This window comes from Propithecus coquereli, unplaced genomic scaffold (genome assembly GCF_000956105.1).
Source record: "Propithecus coquereli isolate 6110/MARCELLA unplaced genomic scaffold, Pcoq_1.0 Scaffold28, whole genome shotgun sequence".
Lineage (NCBI taxonomy): Eukaryota > Metazoa > Chordata > Mammalia > Primates > Indriidae > Propithecus > Propithecus coquereli.
In genome coordinates this window covers 12195085-12215192 of record NW_012148396.1, presented here as the reverse complement: position 1 = coordinate 12215192, position 20108 = coordinate 12195085, and the positions used below count along the sequence as shown (strand labels likewise).

General features: G+C 63.7%; 1 protein-coding gene across 7 annotated transcripts in view; it reads left to right on the top strand.

Moving 5' to 3' along the window:
• PLEC (plectin) overlaps window positions 1-20108 on the top strand; it is a 59231-nt gene that overhangs the window by 28225 nt on the left and 10898 nt on the right. For 4 of the 7 annotated variants that reach the window (XM_012648030.1, XM_012648034.1, XM_012648035.1 and 1 more), the window contains exons 2-30: window positions 7565-7626; window positions 8021-8110; window positions 9001-9078; window positions 9162-9254; window positions 10064-10230; window positions 10550-10665; window positions 10743-10849; window positions 10937-11056; window positions 11134-11229; window positions 11417-11544; window positions 11818-11911; window positions 12402-12556; window positions 12645-12963; window positions 13046-13123; window positions 13200-13361; window positions 13578-13682; window positions 13759-13854; window positions 14138-14263; window positions 15165-15317; window positions 15407-15561; window positions 15641-15767; window positions 15857-16040; window positions 16119-16276; window positions 16395-16573; window positions 17932-18070; window positions 18158-18514; window positions 18590-18673; window positions 18865-18969; window positions 19077-19175. In XM_012648030.1, coding sequence (XP_012503484.1) covers window positions 7565-7626; window positions 8021-8110; window positions 9001-9078; window positions 9162-9254; window positions 10064-10230; window positions 10550-10665; window positions 10743-10849; window positions 10937-11056; window positions 11134-11229; window positions 11417-11544; window positions 11818-11911; window positions 12402-12556; window positions 12645-12963; window positions 13046-13123; window positions 13200-13361; window positions 13578-13682; window positions 13759-13854; window positions 14138-14263; window positions 15165-15317; window positions 15407-15561; window positions 15641-15767; window positions 15857-16040; window positions 16119-16276; window positions 16395-16573; window positions 17932-18070; window positions 18158-18514; window positions 18590-18673; window positions 18865-18969; window positions 19077-19175 — 3932 coding nt within the window. Of the gene's footprint in view, window positions 1-2176; window positions 2352-6795; window positions 6908-7564; window positions 7627-8020; window positions 8111-9000; window positions 9079-9161; window positions 9255-10063; window positions 10231-10549; window positions 10666-10742; window positions 10850-10936; window positions 11057-11133; window positions 11230-11416; window positions 11545-11817; window positions 11912-12401; window positions 12557-12644; window positions 12964-13045; window positions 13124-13199; window positions 13362-13577; window positions 13683-13758; window positions 13855-14137; window positions 14264-15164; window positions 15318-15406; window positions 15562-15640; window positions 15768-15856; window positions 16041-16118; window positions 16277-16394; window positions 16574-17931; window positions 18071-18157; window positions 18515-18589; window positions 18674-18864; window positions 18970-19076; window positions 19176-20108 lie in introns of those variants that run through there. The other 3 variants (XM_012648032.1, XM_012648033.1, XM_012648031.1) reach the window with 3 other exon arrangements.

The window sequence follows — 20108 nt, the reverse complement described above, 5'->3', positions numbered from 1 at the left end:
CACTCAGGCTCCTCTGAGGCCCCCTATAGCCAGGTGGTGGAAAAGGACCAAAGACCCTGCCCGCTACCGTGGCTCAGCCAGGACTTGGGCCCTTGCTGGCCTGCCTTTGGGGCAGTGGGTGTCCCCCATCCTTGTTGGTGGCCTGAGCTAGCCCAGCACCTAGCTGCCCAGAGCCAGCCACCGCAGACCAGTTTCCTTCAGAAATGAGCTTCTGAAGCATGGGGCTGCAGGGTCCTGGGCTGTGGACCCGGCCCCTTCATGACCCCACCCCATGTGTGGTTTGCTGTGCTTTGCTGCAGGCAGAGGCTTTGCACAGGGCAGAGACAGCCTGGATTCACATCTGGGCTCCCCTTTCGGCCTCATGGGAGCCCTTCGGGCTCCTCCCCTTTCTGTTCCTTAGGTCCTCACCTGTGTGATGCTCCACAGGGGTTGTTTAGAATTCCAATACAACGGCACCAAGGAAGTGCCGCAGAATGGGATGTTCCATTGTCAGTCTACCACAAAATGAGATGTTCCATTATCAGTGTGCCGGGGCCAGACCCAGGCTCTGGCCAGCAGGTCCTGGCTCCTGGGAGGAGGGGGGTGGGTAGGACTATGCCCCCACATCCTGTTTCCCTGGGTGCAGTGGGATCCAGATCAGCACGGGATATGCAGGGCCTGCCTGCTGACATGATCTCCAACCTCAGGCCTTCCACAGACCAGGGCTGCTTGGGGTTGTGGGTGGGGCCAGGACAGTGTCCCTCTCTGGCCCAGGAAGGGCCTTCCCCGTCCCAGCCTGCTTGGGACAACTGAAGAGGCTTGGGGTAGGGAGGCGCAGCCCTGTGCTATGGGGCAGGCACTTGCTCACACTGCCTGGGCCCTGATTTTGGGCTGCCTGAGTCTCTGGCCAGCAGTGTGACCTTGGGGAGGCTGTCCTGTCACCCTGGGGCCAGGTGTTGTGTTGAGTGACCTGCGCTGGGCCCTCTGGGAGAAAGGGCAGCGGCGTCCCTTGGCCTGAGTGGTATTTCCCCTGGTGTGGGCAGGTCAGACAGGGCGGGTGCCACTCTCCGCCATGGGACATGAGCCCGAGGTCCTTGTGCCTTGCTCTGTGTGGTTGGAATCACCAGTGGGCACCCAGGGGTGTTGGACAGCACTACCCGGCCAGACCCGGCTCCAGGAGGCCACAGAACCTGGACGCCCTCGCTCTGCACGTCATGTTCTAAGTCTGGACCAGTGACGGGCCCTGCTTGCCCTCCTCAGATATTTATATCCCCCTGGGCCCCTGCCCGCTGCTCTGCTCCCCTCCCCCATGCACTGCTGCTGACAGCCGCTGCCGCACCCTCCTCCCACCGGCTGCTGCTGCTGCCGGCTCACTGCCTCCGCAGGGCCTGTGACCCCCCACACCCCTCGCCCGTTCCCTGTCTGCCCTGTGGGCTCCCGTTGCTGTCCCCAATGAAGATCGTGCCCGGTAGGTGGGGCAGCCCTTCAGAGTCTTGTGAGAGCTGAGCTGAGGAGAGGGGACAAAGGGCTGGGGCTGGGGCAGGGGCTGGAGGCCAGGGCTCTGTCCTTCCGTCCTGCACCTAGTCCGATTCCCAGGCCCTCACCCACCCCCTCCTTGGACCCTGTCCGAGGTCCCACATGGGGGCATCGGGACTTGTGAGGCTGGCACACGTCTTTGAGTGTGGTGGGGTCAGCTGTAGGCCTTGGGTGGGGGCACCAGGGCACTGGCATCGCCTGGCAGCTGTCCCCAGAGGGCACCCTTGGAGGTAGAATGGGGTGCTTGGGCCCTCCTTCTGGTGGAGACAGCTGGGTGGGGGGGGCTGGGTAGGCAGGCGGATCTGTGCTGAGGTGGCCAGGCTGGGCTGGGGGGGGCTGCGGCTTGGCCATGCGTACTATAGGCCCCTCCTCCTGGCGGGTGTGGCCATGGGTAGGCAGGGGTTAAGGCTCCAGCTAACCTTGAGCTCATAGCTCTGCGCAGGGACAGCTGAGCTGGTCTGAGGTTGGAGCAACGGTGGGGAGGTGCTGGGCGGGCAGGAGGGAGGAGGCAAGGAGGGCGGTGAGCCCAGTTGGTGCAGCGGCCGGGAGTTGTCCTGGTCCCCAGGCTGCTGCGGCTGAGGGCGGTCCTGCGGGCAGGGCAGGCGCTGGTCTGGTCCCTGGGCGCTCCCCTTTGCGCCCTCCACACAGGGAGGGGGCTGTCCAGCCTTGGAGCAGCCAGCTCCTGGCACACGAAGGGCGGCGCTGGCAGCTGTGGGTGGCGGCCATGGAGCCGTCGGGCAGCCTGTTTCCCTCCCTGGTGGTTGTGGGCCATGTTGTCACCCTGGCTGCTGTGTGGCATTGGTGCAGGGGGCGTCAGCAGGCGCCGGACGAGCAAGGTAAGCACTGCTTGCTGCTACCGTCTCAGCCACTGTCACTGGCCACCGCCCCTGCCAGGGAGCTGGGGGCGGGGCAGAGGCGGAGGGGCCGCCTCCTTCCCACCCCTCGAGTTTCCCTGCACCCTCCTCTTCCTGTGTCTGAGCTAAACACCCGGAGGCGAGTGTTTGAGAAAGCTGTGTTGGCCCTCTGCCCCTACCTTGCCTCAAAGACCCTGTCTGCTTTCCAGTATGGGGCAGGGCTCTGTGGCTGTGCTCAGCCTGGAGCTGTACCCGTCAGGTGCATGGAAGGAGAGCCTGGGCAGTGCAGGAGCGTCCCCTCCTGAAGGGAGGCCCCTCCCAGCTGCCACAGCAGGGACAGATGAGCCCAAGTGGCTGTCTTGGGCAGGACTGAGGTGGGCATTATCTCCCCACCCACAGAATGTGGTGTGAAGCTGCACAGAGGGGAGGCAGGTGCCAGGTGCCACGTGCCCTCAGGTAGGGCTAGGACCATATTTGGGGCAGGCAGCCAGGTTGTACTCTGCCCTCCCAGCTCAAAGTCACCAGCTTCTGGGCCATCGCCTGAGGTAGAGGCAGCAGCTGCGCCCTGCACAGGATGGGGTGGAGCTGAAATGGATGGAGCCTGGGGCGGGGCTGAGGATCGGGCAGTTCTGCGCCTGGGCTTCTGGCCAGAGGGACTGCCTTAATGGGGACACCAGCCACACCTCAGATGGGACTCTCCTGTTGGTGGGGGGAAGCTGACCAGGGCTGCCCCCTAACGGGCTGCTCAGTCTCTGCCTCCAGTGGTGGATCGCTGAACTTGACATCTGATTTAGGATGGGTCTTCTAGGTGTGGCCTGGGGGCTCCTGGGAGCAGCTGGTGACTCAGCTGCAGGGATGGGACATTCAATAAAATGCTTGGGCTGAGGGCTGAGGCCTTCTTCTCCCTCAGATTGTTCTGTTTGGAGACCAGATGCTGTCCTTCCCTCCATCAGCCCCTCTTTTCCGTTTGCATGTGGGAAGGGGGCTCCCCTCTCGGCTCACTTGCTGCCCTCCCCTCCTCCAGCCCCGGCGGTACCAGGCTTAGAGGCCTGGGCCCTGTTCTTAACTGTTTTTTACCCACCGCCTGCACACCATCCCCCACCTTCCTTCTGGTGGCCACGGCCCCTACCGCACATCCTGCTGGGAGTGGCCCTCCGGCAGACGTCAGTCTAGGGGAGTTTCCCAGTCTGTGTGTCCCCCGGGGCTCCCCTCCCAGGGAGCCTGGGCCCCAGGCAACTCCTAGGCTGCTTTGTCCTAGGGCAGCCTCCCATCCGACCCTGGGGCTGAGCGGCTTCTCTCCCAGGGTTGGGGCAGGGCTTCCTGGCCTGTGCTGGGCGGAGCCACCCCGCTAGGGGCAGGTTCTTCTGGTCTGGCCCTCCCTCCCACCGTGGTGGGCGGGGGATGTGGAGAGCAGCCTTGCAGCCTGGGCTGGAAGCAGAGCCACCTTGCTGTCCGTGGGTGACCCCAGACCACCTGGGGCTCGTGGCTGTGGCAGGCATGTGGGAGGTGGGGGGCGCCTTTGCCTCACAGAGAGAGGTCCTGCTGGAGCGGCCGTGCTGGCTGGATGGGGGCTGCGAGCGGACCCGCAGGGGCTACCTCTACCGGCAGCTGTGCTGCATAGGTGGGTGCGGCCACAAGGGTTAGTGGCACAGGATCTGCTGTAGCCTCACCTGGACGGGCCAGGTCTCTACTGGGAACTGCTGCCTGGGCTGGGATGAGGGTGGTGCCTGGCCCAGGTGCAACCCCGCCTCCATCTCCGCCGGAAACACCTGGGGAGTGAGGCCCAGTGGCGTCCCTGGCCCACTAGTTTGTCTCTTAAGAAGGAGGGTGGGGGAGGGGCAGGGCCGGCCCACCCCACCCCCAGCTGCTCCCTGCCAGCCTTGGCTTTGGCCTTGGTCTCCAGCCAGGCGTGGGCAGGAGGGAGGAGCGAGGGAGGGAGGCAGGCGCTGGGCTCCCCGACTTTTGCTGACTTGCAGCTCTCCTTGGCCAGTGGGATTCCCTTCCCAGTCTTGGGCGTTTCCCTGCCAGGACCAGATCTTCGCTAGCCGTAGGGCTTCCACAAGCCTTCCGTAGGGCTTTAGTTTCTACATCTGTAAAAAAAGCGGGGGAATGCTTCTCCTCAGAGGGCCATGGGCAGCTTCTGTCCCCTAAGGGACACTGTGCTAGCAGCTGAGGGTCAGCTGCCTGGACTGTACAGGAGTCAGACAGATGTGCAGGAGCAGTAGTGCTGGGGGTGTCTGGGGCAGCACCGACAGAGATGGGAGGGCCAGGCAAGGTGTGTGGCAGCATTGGAGGAGGGGGCGTGGCCTGGCTGGGCGAGATGGGGGCTGGCCAGCCTGGGAGCAGTTGCCTATTGGTTTGAGGGTCTGAATAGGATGGACTGGAGAAGGGGCAAGGAGCAGGCAGGCCTGGGAGGGGAGGGGTCACGAGGGAGGAGGAGCTCACAGGAAGGAGGCACCAGAGGCAGGAAGGCTTCGAGTGGGGAGGGGTGCTGGAGCTAGGCTTGAGGAGGCGGGACCCCAGCCCTGCTCGGAGCATCCTTAGAGGCCCTAGTGGCAGAGTAGGCTGGAGAAGGGGCTTGGTGGGGGCCTAGGGTGGGGGCCCACATGCCTCTCCATCCCTAGGCCCAGGATCCTCCAGATTCAGGCAGTTCCTGGAGTTCCCCATGCCCACCACCCCGTTCCCAGAATCCTGTGGTGTGTGCCCCTTAGCAGAATGGCAGCCCCACTCCTGCAAGGTGCCCCCCCATCAGCACCCCCTGCACTGCTGGGGCCTCTGAAGAGGCAGGCAGGCTTCTACCACTCCAAACCTGGGGAGGGCCAGGTGGGCACGTGTGGGTGTGAGATGTTCTAGAGCATGCTGGGAACACTGACCAATGTGGGGTCAGATCTGGGATTGTGGAGGGCCTCAGGAGGGAATAAACTGGAGTCTGGTGGGGTTTAGGGGGCTGCTGGGCTGCACAGGGGGCAGAGTAAAGGGGGCTCCCTGAATCTCAGGCCAGGCTTAGAGTCCAGGCTTGGAGATAGGTTATCTTCAGAGGTGGGGGTGGGTGTAAGATGTTTGGGGCTATGCCCCTAGGCATGGGAGGTGGGGCCTTAACCACCCCTGCCTGGCTTGGGTACCCCCTATTCCATGGGAGTTTGGGCTCCCTCGCCTGGCCACGGAGGGGTAGTAGGAATGGGGTGGGGTGAACTTTTCCTGGAACTGAGGCCCGAGGCCTGAGGGCACTGTGGGAAGTGGGGGGGGGGCGGTTCTTTAAGTACCTCACAGCTGGATCACATCAAGCCAGATGCACAGACTGGAAAATTCTTGTGGTTTGGAGTGGTGCATTCTTTCCTATGGTGGTTGGGTGGGCTGGGCAGTCCTAGATGCTGGCCGTAGGCCACGGACCTGAGAGAGCCAGAGGCCCCACCAGGGCAGGCCCATCAGTCACTGGCGCCCTTGGTGCCCTTGCCTGGGTCTTCCACCTTTACAGCCCAGAGCAGCTGCTATCTGCAAGCCTCACCCGACAAGCAGCCCCCACGTCCTGCCCCAGGTGTGGCTTCCTTTCCAGTGAGTCAAAGTGCCTGGGCCCCCCTCCCCAGCCCTGACTCACTGGCTGGGTCCCCCTCCACCCCCAGCGTCACCCCCCATGTGTGGAAGTGTCCCTGTAGCTGGGCGGTCCTGCCTCTGAGTCAGTGCTTAGCTATGCGCCCCTGCCCTGAGGTGTGCTGCCTGGTCAGCCTGGGCTTGGGTGGGCTCTGCAGGCAGGCATTGCTCCAGGGCGTGGCTGGTGGGTAGCTGGGAGGGGCTGGCCTGGCACAGGACCCCTGTGGCTGGGAGTGGGGGGGCCCCCCCCAGGAGCTTGGCAGGGATGGGGGCCACAGGGTAGGGCGTGGTCCCTTAGTGCTGGTCTACGAGGAGGTGTGGTTTAGAGCAGCCACAGGAAACAGAGAGGTGTGGCCTTGGAGCCCAGCCCCAGCCCCGGTCAGGCGCCAGCCCTGTGTGGTGGGGGCCCCTCCCCATGATGGGGGGTCCTTCTGGGTGGCTGTGGGGATGGCGTGCCTTCCTTTGCGGTCCTGGTACCAGTCTGTATCATGAAGTGCAAGGCTCCCCTGCATCCCCAGGTGCCATCCCCCAGGGCTGCGGTGGGCATGGTGGGTGAGGAAACCCCCGTTTCCTGTTTCTGGCGGGCCGAGGGTGTGGCTGTGGGGGAGGAGCTGCCTTCCTCCTTCCCGCTGGGACACTCCTCTCTGGCAGGCAGGGTGGGGCTGGGGCGGGACAGCCGCCTGCTGGGGAGTACTGCGGGCAGGGAGTGTCCACACCGACTCTGAGCTGAGCCGGTGCCGAGGGATCATCCTGTGCTGCCGCAGCCGCCTGTGTGCCACTCAGGGCTGCCTAGCATTGAGGGTGGAGGAACAGGGCAGCAGAGGGGCGGGGCAGCACCATGTCCCAGTACCAGCTCCGTGTGCCTGAGCCGGAGGGCCTGGGTCGCAAGAGAACGAGCTCGGAGGACAACCTCTACCTGGCTGTGCTCAGGGCCTCGGAGGGCAAGAAAGGTAGCGGGCACTCCCTGCCGTATAGGGCGGGCCTCTGTAGCAGCAGTTGCTTCCTGTGGCAGGAAGCCTTGGCAGTGGGGGGGGGGGGGCCCAGACTCTGAGGTGGGGGGACACTGGGGGGTCGGCCACCCATGCCCAGTACGGATCGGGCTGCCCAGCGTCCACAAGGCCATCCAGGGCATTTGAGCCTTAGCTGTAGGGCCAGGGCAGGCTGAGGGGCTCTCCCTGCCCTGGGGAAGGCCCACTGCCCTGTTGGAAGGACACAGCTTTCCCCGAACTCCCTGGCTCTGCTGCACCTCCACCTAGGTCGCAGAGGCAGCGTGTTGCAGAGCAGGCTGGGACTTGTGCAATCTGGGCATGGCTCTGGACCCTCCCCTCTCTGAGGGCAGACAGTGGAGGATTGAGCAGCAGGCCTCCCTGTGTCTGAGCCCCTGCTTGGACCAGAGCTGGCCAGGCCAGGCACCGGGGTCTCTGCTGTCCTGGCAGGGCAGTGGGCCGAGGGGAGGGCTGGTTCTCTGTGGGATCTCAGGGAGGCTTTGGGGGCTTCCTCAGGTGGGATCCAGCCAGCCAGGCCTCTATGTCTGCACGGCGGTTGCCCCTGGGGCTTTTCTGGGCTTCTCCCAGGCCCTGGGTAAACTGGCCTTGTCCCCCACCCAGATGAGCGGGACCGTGTGCAGAAGAAAACCTTCACCAAGTGGGTCAACAAGCACCTCATCAAGGTCAGTGGCATGTGTTCAGGAGCCTGTCCTGAGGCAGAGGAGGCTGGGGGTCGGGGAGGAGGGTACCCCTACCCGCCCCATGTTTGTCCTCACCCTGCCCTTGTGCTCACCTTTCATCTCTGAAACCTATTATTTCTGTCCTCTCTCCTCCCCATGCTCGTTCCTGTCTCTTTACTCTTCCTCTTCCTTCTCCTGGTCTCTCCTGGCCTCTCCGTAGCATTGGAGGGTAGAGGTAGGTGCTTCCAAGGGGCAGAGGCCGTGCTCTGTGCCCTGAGGGACTCAGACCCCCATCTCTGCCCTTCTGGGGTCAATGCCCAGTTCTGGGCTCTGCCTTCCAGGGCCTGTTGGTGGCTGTGGGGATCTGTGGTCAGCCCAGCTTCTACTGTCCCCACAGGCCCAGAGGCACATCAGTGATCTATATGAAGACCTCCGAGATGGCCACAATCTCATCTCCCTGCTGGAGGTCCTCTCGGGGGACAGCCTGGTGCGTGTGCCCCCGCCTCCTCCACCTGGGCTCCCCTGCCTGCCCTCCCTCCTTGGGACCTTCTCCTGCCCACTCTGTGTCCAGCTCAGCCCCTCCTGCCTTCTCCCGGGGAGCAGGCCGGCCTGCCCCATGGTGCCTGCCCATCCAGGGTGTTGGGGCATTGCAGCTGAGGGCTGGCCTGGGAGTGGCCACGACCCCTGTGCCTTGGGCCATTTGGACCCTTGCTGCCCTCCGCCTTGGAGCCCTGACACAGTAACCTCATGCTCTGCTCTGCTTTGGTTTCTCTGCTGCTTGGACTCTGATCCTTGACCTCTGCTCTTTACCCTTTGCCCTGCTCTGGCTGGGCAGCCGAGGGAGCGGGACGTAATCAGGAGCTTGCGCCTGGTGAGTGGTTGTTGTGCCTGCTGGCCACAGCGGCACGTGGGCAACCCGAGACGGTGGAGCCCAGCTCACCCGGGGCTGGCGGCTAGTTTAGCTGACCCATGCCTGGCCCTTGGGTAGGCAGATGGCTGTGCGTCAAGTTGCCTGCTGTGCTGCCTGGGGCTGGGCCTGGGACCCACCAGCAGCTGCCGTGGCTGCCACCGCCAGGCAGGAGGACCCCCCTCCCCTTACCACCACTGCCCTCCACACGCCGCTTCCTGACCATGTCTCCTCCCTACCACCCTTCCTTCCTTTCCGCAGCCTGGGTTGCTGGACTTCCCAAGCCCCTGCTGGGCCTGGCCCAGACTCTGGGCTGGTGTCCTCCTTTTCTAAGCTGGGGAGGGTGCACCTGGGGTGTGGGAGGGGCTGCTGCCCTGGTCGCTGTAGTTGCTTTGTGGGGTACTGAGGGGTGGGGCCCAGGAGCTGCAGCTGCTATGTAGATGCTGACCATGCCATGCCTCCTCTCACAGCCTCGGGAGAAGGGCAGGATGCGCTTCCACAAGCTACAGAACGTCCAGATTGCCCTGGATTACCTCCGTCACCGCCAGGTAAGGCTGCCCACCTGGCCCCAGGCCCCTGACGGCAGCCAGGTTTGCCCCGTGGGCCATGACTTAGAGTTCTTTGCTCACAGGTGAAGCTGGTGAACATCAGGAATGATGACATTGCTGATGGCAACCCCAAGCTGACCCTCGGCCTGATTTGGACAATTATTCTGCACTTCCAGGTAGAATGGTCACCCACAGGAGTCTTCAGGGTTGCTGTGGGCTCCTGGGGTGGTGGGCTAGCGTGGTGGCACCTGGGCACCTTCCTGCCAGCCCTAGCCCTTGGCTGGCTCTGGCCTGAGGGCCTAGGCCTCTCTCCAAGCCCATTCTGTGCCCTCTGGCCCCAGCTGGGCAGGGCCTGGAGCCTCCCTGTGGAGGAATGTGTTCTCTGCTGCCTGCCCTGGGGAAACTTCTGGAGCACCATAGGCTGCACCGGCTGACTCACCCGTTGCCTGTCCTGGCTGCACAGGAAGCCACAAATCTGAGAGCTGGGCAGGCAGAGCCTGGCTGGCACGGTAGCTGAGTCACATGGGCCAGCAGGATGACAGACAGCAGGGCAGGCAGGCTGCCAGGCCCACGCACCATTCACAGCCCCCAGGGTCCTACCTCCAGCAAGCAGAGAGGGGCTTTCCTAGGCCTTGGGGTTCTGGGCCAGCGTTGGGGGTCTGCACCTGCTCTTCTTGTGTCCACTCTCCACCACCTCTGTGCCAGCCTCTGGGGGTACAGGGTGTACCCCAGGCCTCAGTCAAGGTGATGGCAGTGGGGGCTGGGGCTCCGACTTACTTTGTGGCCCCAGTGGCTGGCTGGAGTGGCCTGGGCTTGTGGCCCTGAGATGTAGCTGGTCCCAGTGGCTCCCCAAGGGGAGGGCCCTGGGCACCCTGCGCAGCCCAGCTGAGTGCTGAGCCACCTGCCCTCATGCAAGTGATCATGGGCATTGGGCAGGCCAGGCAGCTGGGCTGAACTGCTCCCTCCTGCTCACTGCATGGGGCAGATCTCGGACATCCAGGTGAGCGGGCAGTCGGAGGACATGACGGCCAAGGAGAAGTTGCTGCTGTGGTCGCAGCGCATGGTGGAGGGCTACCAGGGCCTGCGCTGTGACAACTTCACTTCCAGCTGGCGCGACGGCCGCCTCTTTAATGCCATCATCCACCGGCATAAGTATGTGGTACTGGGGAGTGAAGGGCTGTGGGCCAGGAGCACCCCCCAGGGCACCTCAGCTGGGCAACTTCAGACAAGTCAGGGCAGGGAGGGTGAATGCCAGCCGCCTCTGGGCGGTACAGGCCAGCAGGGCCCAGCCCCACCCTGGCACCCGACCCACCTCCTTCCGGGCCCTTGAGAAGCACTGCTGCCTCCTCAAAGCCTTGGGCCACCGGTTCTCACAGCCATGAGCATCTGCCCCATTTGGACAGCTCAGAAGGGGCCTGGCTGGCCAGTGCCCTGCACTCAGTGCACCATGCCTGTGCCATGCCCACCACAGGCCCATGCTCATCGACATGAACAAGGTGTACCGTCAGAGCAACCTGGAGAACCTGGACCAGGCCTTCTCTGTGGCAGAGCGGGACCTGGGAGTGACTCGGCTCCTGGACCCAGAGGGTGCGTGCCGCTGGCTCCTCCCTGTCCCTCTCCCCTCCACCAGACAAAGCCTCCTCTGACCCCCCACTCCCCCACAGATGTGGACGTGCCTCAGCCCGATGAGAAGTCCATCATCACCTACGTCTCATCCCTGTATGATGCCATGCCCCGCGTGCCAGACGCACAGGATGGGGTGAGGGCCAACGTGAGTGGTGGGCCTGGGGGGCAGGTGGGCCTTGTGTCTTGACGGCCCCCAACAGGCCCTGACGGCCCCTCGCTCATGTGCTCACAGGAGCTGCAGCTTCGCTGGCAGGAGTACCGGGAGCTGGTGCTGCTGCTGCTGCAGTGGATCCGGCACCACACAGCTGCCTTTGAGGAACACAAGTTCCCTTCCAGCTTTGAGGAGATTGAGGTGGGTCTGCCACTCGGGCAGGGGTCCTGGGCCTGCCTTGGGGGCTTGGCATGGTGCTGATACCCCTGTGCCCACAGATCTTGTGGTGCCAGTTCTTGAAGTTTAAGGAGACAGAGCTTCCAGCCAAGGAGGCAGACAAGAACCGGTCTAAGGGCATCTACCAGTCCCTGGAGGTGAGGGGGTATCCCTTAGGGAGGTGAAGGGGTGTCGTGGGAGGCTCCTCTGGACCTCAACTTGGCCTCGCCTTTTGAGCCTCTGGGACCAGGGCTGTCTCAGGTCTGGTGGGCTGTGGGCCTGAGGGCCCAGCACACTCACCACTATCCCCTGCAGTCTCAAGCCTGAGCTTGGCCCTGCCCACAGGTCGCGGTGCAAGCAGGCCAGCTCAAGGTGCCCCCTGGCTACCACCCGCTGGACGTGGAGAAGGAGTGGGGCAAGCTGCACGTGGCCATCCTAGAGCGGGAGAAGCAGCTCCGGAGCGAGTTTGAGAGGTTGGCGGGGGTGGGGGAGGCCCAGTGGGTGGGGCCCTGTGGTAGCAGGGGAGCCACCCGAGGGTGAGTCACTGCCTGGGGAGGAAACCCCCCCAGGCCAGGGAACTGAGCTGCTGCTAACCCGAGGGCCAGTGGGCAGGGGAGGCTGGAGCCCAGGGGAGCTGTACTCTGTGGCCAGGGAGGCTGGAGCAGGAGTGGGGCTGCGCTCTGTGGCCAGGGAGGGTGGCGGCTGACCCGGCTTACAAGTGGGTCCCTGGGTACCTTGGGCTGCAGGCTGGAGTGTCTTCAGCGCATAGTGAGCAAGTTGCAGATGGAGGCTGGACTATGTGAGGAACAGCTGAACCAGGCCGACGCCCTGCTGCAGTCGGTGAGGGAGAGGGGAGGGGTAGGACTGGGCGGGAGGGGGGCAGGAGGGAGGCGGGAGCCTTAGCCTGCCCCGCCCTACAGCCAGGGAGCCTGGCAGGGGCTGGCCAGGCAGGGGCGGGCTTTGGGGTGGGGAAGCCTAAGCTCCTCCCTCCTGGTGTGCAGCCAACTTTCACCGCAGGCTTTGGGCAGAGTTGGCTTCTGGGCACCAAGCAGTCCTCCTCCCATACAGTGGCTTGGTGTTAGGGAGGGGTTGGTGGGGAAGGAGACTCAGACCTTCTGCCAGCTGAGTGCCGATGGGGCCCAGCATGCATGGGGCTTTGTGGCCTGGGCAGGAGCTTATTGGGGGAGGAAGAGGAAAGTCACGCACAAGGCCACAGGCATCTTGGGACTTGGGCTGGGGAGGTGGGTGAGGGCAGCTACCTTGGCTGAGGCCCCTGTGGGGTCAGGAGGTGGATCAGCTGGGCTCTGTGTCACAGACAACCACCTTGCAGGATGTCCGGCTACTGGCGGCAGGCAAAGTGCCACAGCGCGCGGGGGAGGTGGAACGGGACCTGGACAAGGCAGATGGCATGATCCGACTGCTATTCAACGACGTGCAGACCCTGAAGGATGGACGGCACCCACAGGGCGAGCAGATGTACCGCAGGTGGGGCCCACCCTCACCCATCCCTGGGTGCCCTGGGTATGGGCAGCCTGAGGCTTGGCTGACCCCCTCCCTGACTCTGCTGCCCCAGGGTGTACCGCCTGCACGAACGCCTGGTGGCCATCCGCACCGAGTACAACCTCCGGCTGAAGGCAGGCGTGGCTGCCCCTGTGACCCAGGTGACCCAGGTGACGCTGCAGAGTGTGCAGAGGCGCCCTGAGCTTGAGGATTCCACACTGCGCTACCTGCAGGACTTGCTGGCCTGGGTGGAGGAGAACCAGCGACGGGTGGATGGCGCTGAGTGGGGTGTGGACCTGCCCAGTGTGGAGGCACAGCTGGGTGGCCACCGTGGCCTGCATCAGTCCATTGAGGAATTCCGGGCCAAGATCGAGCGGGCGCGGAGTGATGAGGTGAGTGGAGCCCAAGGAGTGGGCAGTGGGTGGGAGGCCAGGCCCCGGCCACTGCGGGCCTCAGCCCTCTTGTCTCTTGTAGGGCCAGCTCTCCCCTGCCACCCGGGGTGCCTACCGTGACTGCCTGGGCCGGCTGGACCTGCAGTATGCCAAGCTGCTGGTGAGTGGGGGACTGGGCAGGGGCTGGGGGATGTGGGCAGGCTGTGGCCTGCTGACACGCACCTGCCTGCCCACAGAACTCCTCCAAGGCCCGCCTCAGGTGCCTGGAAAGCCTGCACAACTTTGTGGTGGCAGCCACCAAGGAGTTGATGTGGCTAAATGAGAAGGAGGAAGAGGAAGTGGGCTTCGATTGGAGTGAGCGCAATGCCAACATGTCTGCCAAGAAGGAGAGCTACTCGGTGAGGCAGGCAGTCGCCTTCTAGAACTCTCCCGTGACCACCCCGCGTGTGCCTGTGGTTGTCCCCCAAGGGTGGGAACACCTCGGGTGGTGGCCGGTCAGTTCCAGCTCCAGGCTCCACAGACACCAATACGGAACTCGAGTCAAGTTTGCTGGGAGACTGGCAGACCCTGGCGTAACCCGATACCGTCCCTGGGACCCTCTGCCCTTTTGCCAGGCCCTGATGCGTGAGCTGGAGCTGAAGGAAAAGAAAATCAAGGAGCTCCAGAATACCGGCGACCGGTTGCTGCGGGAGGACCACCCTGCTCGGCCCACAGTAGAGGTGGGGCAGGGCTGTGGGGACCACCCTGGGCCCCAGGGATGGGATGGGGCCTGACAAGGACCTCGCTGTCTTGCAGTCCTTCCAGGCTGCCCTGCAGACCCAGTGGAGCTGGATGCTACAGCTGTGCTGCTGCATCGAGGCGCACCTGAAGGAGAACACTGCCTACTTCCAGGTGAGAGCAGGAGCCCCCCACCCCACTCAGCTCAGCTGCAGCCTTGGAGGAACCCCTGGACCCCCGTGGCAGATGCGTGGGCCCTGACCAATAGCTTCCTGTCTGTTCAGATGCTGCCAGCTGCTTCCTGAACTCTGTCCCACTGGGCTTGGAGTTCTCCCTGGGCCTCCCAGGGGCTTCCTTGTCCCTTGCCTCAGGCCTCACCCCTTAGGCCTACACTGGGGCAGCTCTGGGGCTGGGGCCCAGAGCCCCAGCGTGGCATGACCCCCTTCCACCACCCTAGTTCTTCTCAGATGTGCGGGAGGCTGAGGAGCAGTTGCAGAAGCTTCAGGAGATGTTGCGCAGGAAGTACAGCTGCGACCGCTCCATCACTGTCACCCGGCTCGAGGACCTGCTGCAGGACGCCCAGGTGAGGCAGACTCGGGGCAGGAGTGCCGAGAGAGAGTCTGGCCTGGGGTTTGGGCTGCATGGTACTCTGGGGGTGGGAGCAGCCAGAGAGGCCAGCAGGGGTTGGGGATACATGATGCGGGGCATAGAGGCCACTGAGTGTGGGGGAGACAAGGTGCGGGTATACAGGGAGCTGGCTGGTGGCAGCTGATATGAATCCCCCACCCCTGGAGCCTGCGGAGCAAACAGAGGCCTGAAGTTAGCTGCCATCACCAGCCCTTTTATCATAGACGAGTGCACTGGCTTTCTGGCCTGCAGCAGGCACAGTCTGAGGGCTGTAGAGAGCAGAGGGGTGGCTGGGCACCTGGGAGGGCAGAGCATACTTGCTGGGGGCTGATGGAAGGAAGAAGGGATGGGACACTGGACAGGTTCCTGTGGTGGGCAAGGGCTAGGAGAGGGCAGGAGAGGTGAAGACAGCTCCAGAGTGGACTCTGACTTACAGCCTGGGCAGTCCTTGATGGGGTTTGCCCTGCACGGAGGGGTTGGATGGGGGAGGCGGGTGACCTGCTGCCTGAAGGGGGGGAGGTGGGAGGGGAGAGGACACCGTAGAGGCTGGTGCACAGCCAGGCTATACTCCCGATCCTGGAGGACATAGTGGGTGGTCTGGGGCACAGGAGGGCACCCAGTCCTGGTCAGGAGGGAAGAGGGTGGGTGAAATCTCCTGGGGCCTATCTCAGCCACACCTGCTGCCTCCAACTGCCCACTGACCCCAGAGCACCAGGAAGTCCTCATAGACTTGTCCTGGGGGTGCTGGGCATGTCTGCACCTCACTGTGGCAGGCCCGTGGGTCTTCGTGGCCCTCAACCAGACGTGCCTTGTGTCTGGTTTCGGCCGTGTCGACCTGACCTGCCCCTCCCCCACAGGATGAGAAGGAGCAGGTGAACGAGTACAAGGGCCACCTCGCAGGCCTGGCCAGGCGAGCCAAGGCCATCGTACAGCTGAAGCCCCGCAACCCAGCCTACCCTATGCGGGGTCATGTGCCTCTGCTGGCCGTGTGTGACTACAAGCAGGTGGAGGTGAGGGCTGGGCCAGGGGTCACATGGGAGGGGCATGGCCAGGCAGGGCACAGGTGTGGCCACATCGTTACTGATTCTGACTGTCCCAGGTGACCGTGCACAAGGGTGACGAATGCCAGTTGGTAGGCCCTGCGCAGCCATCCCACTGGAAGGTGCTCAGCAGCTCTGGCAGCGAGGCTGCTGTGCCCTCTGTGTGCTTCCTCGTGCCCCCCCCCAACCAGGAGGCCCAGGAGGCCATTACCAGGTGGGTGGCCAGGGTCAGCAGCTGGAGGGGTGGGCAGCAGGTGGGCCCGAGACACCCTGACTGTGTCCTGACTTGCCAGGCTGGAGGCCCAGCACCAGGCCTTGGTCACATTGTGGCACCAGCTGCACGTGGACTTGCGGAGCCTTCTGGCGTGGCAAAACCTCACCCGAGATGTGCAGCTCATCCGCTCCTGGTCCCTGGTCACGGTACGACTGCTCACTGGCCACGGGCTCTCTAGATGGGAGGAGGAGACCAGCCTGCTCACCCCGTGCTCATCCCCATGTCCTGTTCCCAGTTCCGCACGCTGAAGCCAGAAGAGCAGCGCCAAGCCCTGCGCAGCCTGGAGTTGCACTACCAGGCCTTCCTGCGGGACAGCCAGGATGCTGGTGGCTTTGGGCCTGAGGACCGGCTGATAGCCGAGCGCGAGTATGGCTCCTGCAGCCGCCACTACCAGCAGCTGCTGCAGAGCCTGGAGCAGGGTATGAGGCGAGCAGGGCCTGGGAGCATGGGAGGCTGGTGATGGGCTGGGCACCTGAGTGACCTGGATGTGCCCCCAGGCGAGCAGGAGGAGTCTCGCTGTCAGCGTTGCATCTCAGAGCTCAAGGACATCCGGCTACAGCTGGAGGCCTGGGAGACTCGCACTGTGCACCGTCTGCGGTTGCCCCTAGATAAAGAGCCAGCGCGGGAGTGTGCTCAGCGCATCGCCGAGCAGCAGGCAGGCACCTCCCCTCCCCTGTCTCTGTCCCTTCCCAGCCCCACCTCCCTCCCTGGGCCTTCGAAGGGTGCTGTGCTAGGTCTGGGGATCAGCGTGGCCCTGCTCGGTCTCTCCGCAGAAAGCACAGGCTGAGGTGGAGGGGCTGGGCAAGGGGGTTGCCCGGCTCTCCTCGGAGGCTGAGAAGGTCCTGGCCCTGCCTGAGCCATCGCCGGCTGCCCCCAGTCTGCGCTCGGAGCTGGAGCTGACACTCGGCAAGCTGGAGCAGGTGCGCAGCCTGTCAGCCATCTACCTGGAGAAGTGAGTGCACCTGTCTGTGAGGGGCTGGTTGTGCTACGGTGAGGGCTGTGACCACAGGAGGGTTCTGAGCAGAGGAAGGAGGGGGCACGAGGGGATGAGGGCTACTGGGTCGAAGGCTGTCGAGGGATCTGGCCAGGAGATGGCTGCGGGGGTGGCAAGAATTCAAGTCCTGAGGTGTTTCAGAGACAGTACCCTTGGGACTTGCTGATGATTGGATGGGGTGTGAAGGAGAAGGAGGAGGGGCAGGAGCTGTTCACTGAGGTCAGGGGCTGAGGGAGCCAGGACCTGGGGCAACCCAACCTATGGGAAGTCGGGGCAGCCAGCCCAGGCGGGAGACAGGGGGTTTAGGTGGTGGGCAGAAAAGAGTGCTAATGAGGAAAGAACCAAGGAGGTGCCACCCCAGCCCCAGCATTGGGAGGTCAGGAGGAGGAGGGCAGTGGCCTGGGCCAGAGAAGTTCTGAAGAGGGAGGGGTTGGTCCGAGGGCAGGGGTGGCCTCAAGAGAGGGGCTTCTTGGTGGAAGGTGGGCGCAGAGACCTGCAAGGAGTAGGTGGGAGTGGAAATAGTAGGTGAGATGCTGGAGGGCGGGAGGTAAGAGGCCCCCAGTGCCAAGGTCTGTCTGGGCACTGCCCCCAGCATCTTCCCCTGGGCCCAGAGCCCCCACCAGGCCTGCCCTTCTCCTGCCCACTGGTGTCCAGCCACAGGGCCCTGTCTATCCTTTCTTTGCTGCTTATTTCAGCAAAATTTAATTCAGAGGCATAAAAAATACCTTCACATGGGTCCACTTTCAGTAGAGTAGTGAGAAATCTCCCTCTGCCCTGTCTCTCATCTGTCCCATTCCTGACTTGCTCCTCAGGGGCTTCTGGCATGTATTTCTAATGTATTATTTCTTAGGCCCCTGTATTGCAAACAGTACATCTACCCTTCACGCACAAATACTAACTGATGTTTGAGAGAAATGTCGCTATCTGGTATAGGCTGCCATTCCCCTGGGTGCCCCTCACCCAGTCTTGGGCTGGAAGGCAGATCACTATACCCCCAGGCCCTGTGGGCGTCAGGATGCTGCAGGCATGCAGCCCGTGGGCTCCACTTGCCTCAGGGCCTTGGAGTCTGCTGTTGCCAGCCACGCGACCTCCCTCCAGGTCTTCGGGCTAGAGCTTAAGTGTCCCTGTGTCCCAGAGGCTCCCAACCACCTTCTCCTCAGGTGTCTGTTTTTCTCCCTGAAGCCTGTGAACACAGGGGTCAGCTGACCCCCAGGACTTTGGCTGGTCAGGTCTGGGCTGGGCAGGCAGCACTCACCAAGCACCTAGGCTCTGGTTGCATCACCTTGGGCCTGGCTCTGAGCTGTGCTCTCTTCCAGGCTCAAGACCATCAGCCTGGTGATCCGCAGCACACAGGGGGCAGAGGAGGTGCTCAGAGCCCACGAGGGGCAGCTCAAGGAGGCCCAGGCTGTGCCTGCCACTGCTGCAGAGCTCGAGGCGACCAAGGCTGCACTGAAGGTACTGTTGCAGGGCTGGCACCTTGCCAGAGGTGGAGAAACAGCAGGACCCAGCTAAAACGGCACCCTCCTCTCCTGTCCCCAACAGAAGCTACGGGCCCAGGCAGAGGCACAACAGCCTGTGTTTGATGCTGTGCGGGACGAGCTGCGGGGGGCACAGGAAGTAGGTGAGCGGCTGCAGCAGCAGCATAGCGAGCGGGATGTGGAGGTAGAACGCTGGCGGGAACGGGTCACCCAGCTGCTGGAGCGCTGGCAGGCTGTGCTAGCCCAGATCGAAGTGCGGCAGCGTGAACTTGAGCAGCTGGGCCGTCAGCTGCGTTACTACCGTGAGAGCGCAGACCCGCTGAGTGCCTGGCTACAGGACGCCCGTCAGCGACAGGAGCAGATCCAGGCCATGCCACTGGCTGACAGCCGGGCTGTGCGGGAGCAGCTGCGGCAGGAGAAGGTGGGCCAGGGTCAGTGGGGTCGGGGGCAGTAGGGCACACCCTGTGGGCACTGTGTTGACCACCCTACCCCCCAGGCCCTGCTGGAGGAGATCGAGCGACACAGTGAGAAGGTCGAGGAGTGCCAGAGGTTTGCGAAGCAGTACATCAACGCCATCAAGGTGAGCCTCCAGCCCCCTGCTGTGCTGGCCAAGCCCCATTTCCAGGGACACTTGCCGGGTCAGTGGGTGTAGGACTCTGCAGTGCCCCCTGAGTCTGGGCCACGCTGAGGAAAGCCTGTGGGTAGGCATAGGGGCTGGGCACAGGCAGCTGGAGGACAGAGCTGCTGGCTGACCACAGTATGTACCCACAGGACTACGAGCTCCAGCTGGTCACATACAAGGTGCAGCTTGAGCCAGTGGCCTCCCCAGCCAAGAAGCCCAAGGTCCAATCTGGGTCAGAGAGCATCATCCAAGAGGTAGGGTGGAAGTGGGATGAGCCTGGCCTGGTGAGGGGCTGGGGGGCCTTATCGGGGTGTGGCTCTCAGCAGGGCTGACCCTGGCTGCACCCCACCCCCACCCCCAGTATGTGGACCTGCGCACACGCTACAGCGAGCTGACCACGCTCACGAGCCAATACATCAAGTTCATCAGCGAGACTTTGCGGCGCATGGAGGAAGAGGAGGTATGGTTAGGTTGGGTGGGGCCGGGTAGGGGTGGGGGGGTCTTGCCACCTACCCCCATAAATGCAGCCAGAGGAGCTGTCTGAGATCACTTACTGCAGCTCCCTCACTCTCCTCCTGCCTGGTGCTCCTATCCAGCACCCATTGCCCCCAAGCACGGCCCACCTCAGGCTGCCCCACCTTGGCCTGGCGCTGCACTGCTCTCCCACGGTGACTGGCGCCTCCTTTCTCCTCTGTTTCGGCGAGTGTCCTTCACCAGCATCCCACTGGCTCTTGTGTGCGTTCTTCCTGGGGCTTCTGTGTTGGTCTCCACACTTGGCCCTTTGCTCTGGGAAGAGTTGGTGGGGGGCATTAGGTCATGGGGGCTGGGAAGCTGTGCCCACCTGTTCGGTTCCTTCCTGCCTCTCAGCTGTCCCTGCGGTTTGGGCTGCCTGTGGCCCTGTCTCCTCTCTACTCGGAGCTGCTGGCTGGAAAATCCCTCTTGTGAGCTGGCTCAGGACTGAACTGCTGTCCCCACTCTGGCCACTCTGCCCTGCCCCAACCCACCCTGCTGGGCTTAGGGAATGGCCCCTGACTGGAGAGAGGGGCCCTGCGGTGGGAGCCAGGCCCACTGGCCTCCAGCAGAGCTCAGGCAGGGCTGTGTGGTGGGCGCAGCTCACAGACTCTACGAGCCTCCTGCTTTGCTCTCTCTCTCTCTCTCTCCCCCCATCCGTTTGTCTGTCTCCGTCGCCTGTCTGCGGGGAAGAGGGGAGGACATCTAGGCCTCCTTCCCCAGGCTGGTGAGCACGGTGGGGCCGGCTGCGCTCACTGCCCCAGTGCCCTGGGCGGGTGCACGCTATCTCCTTGGCCGGGCTGGGACCTCTGTCCTCTCTGATCCCCCTGCATCGCGCTGTCCAAGTGAACTGTGGTAGTGCTGTGTCCTGTGAGCACCTGGC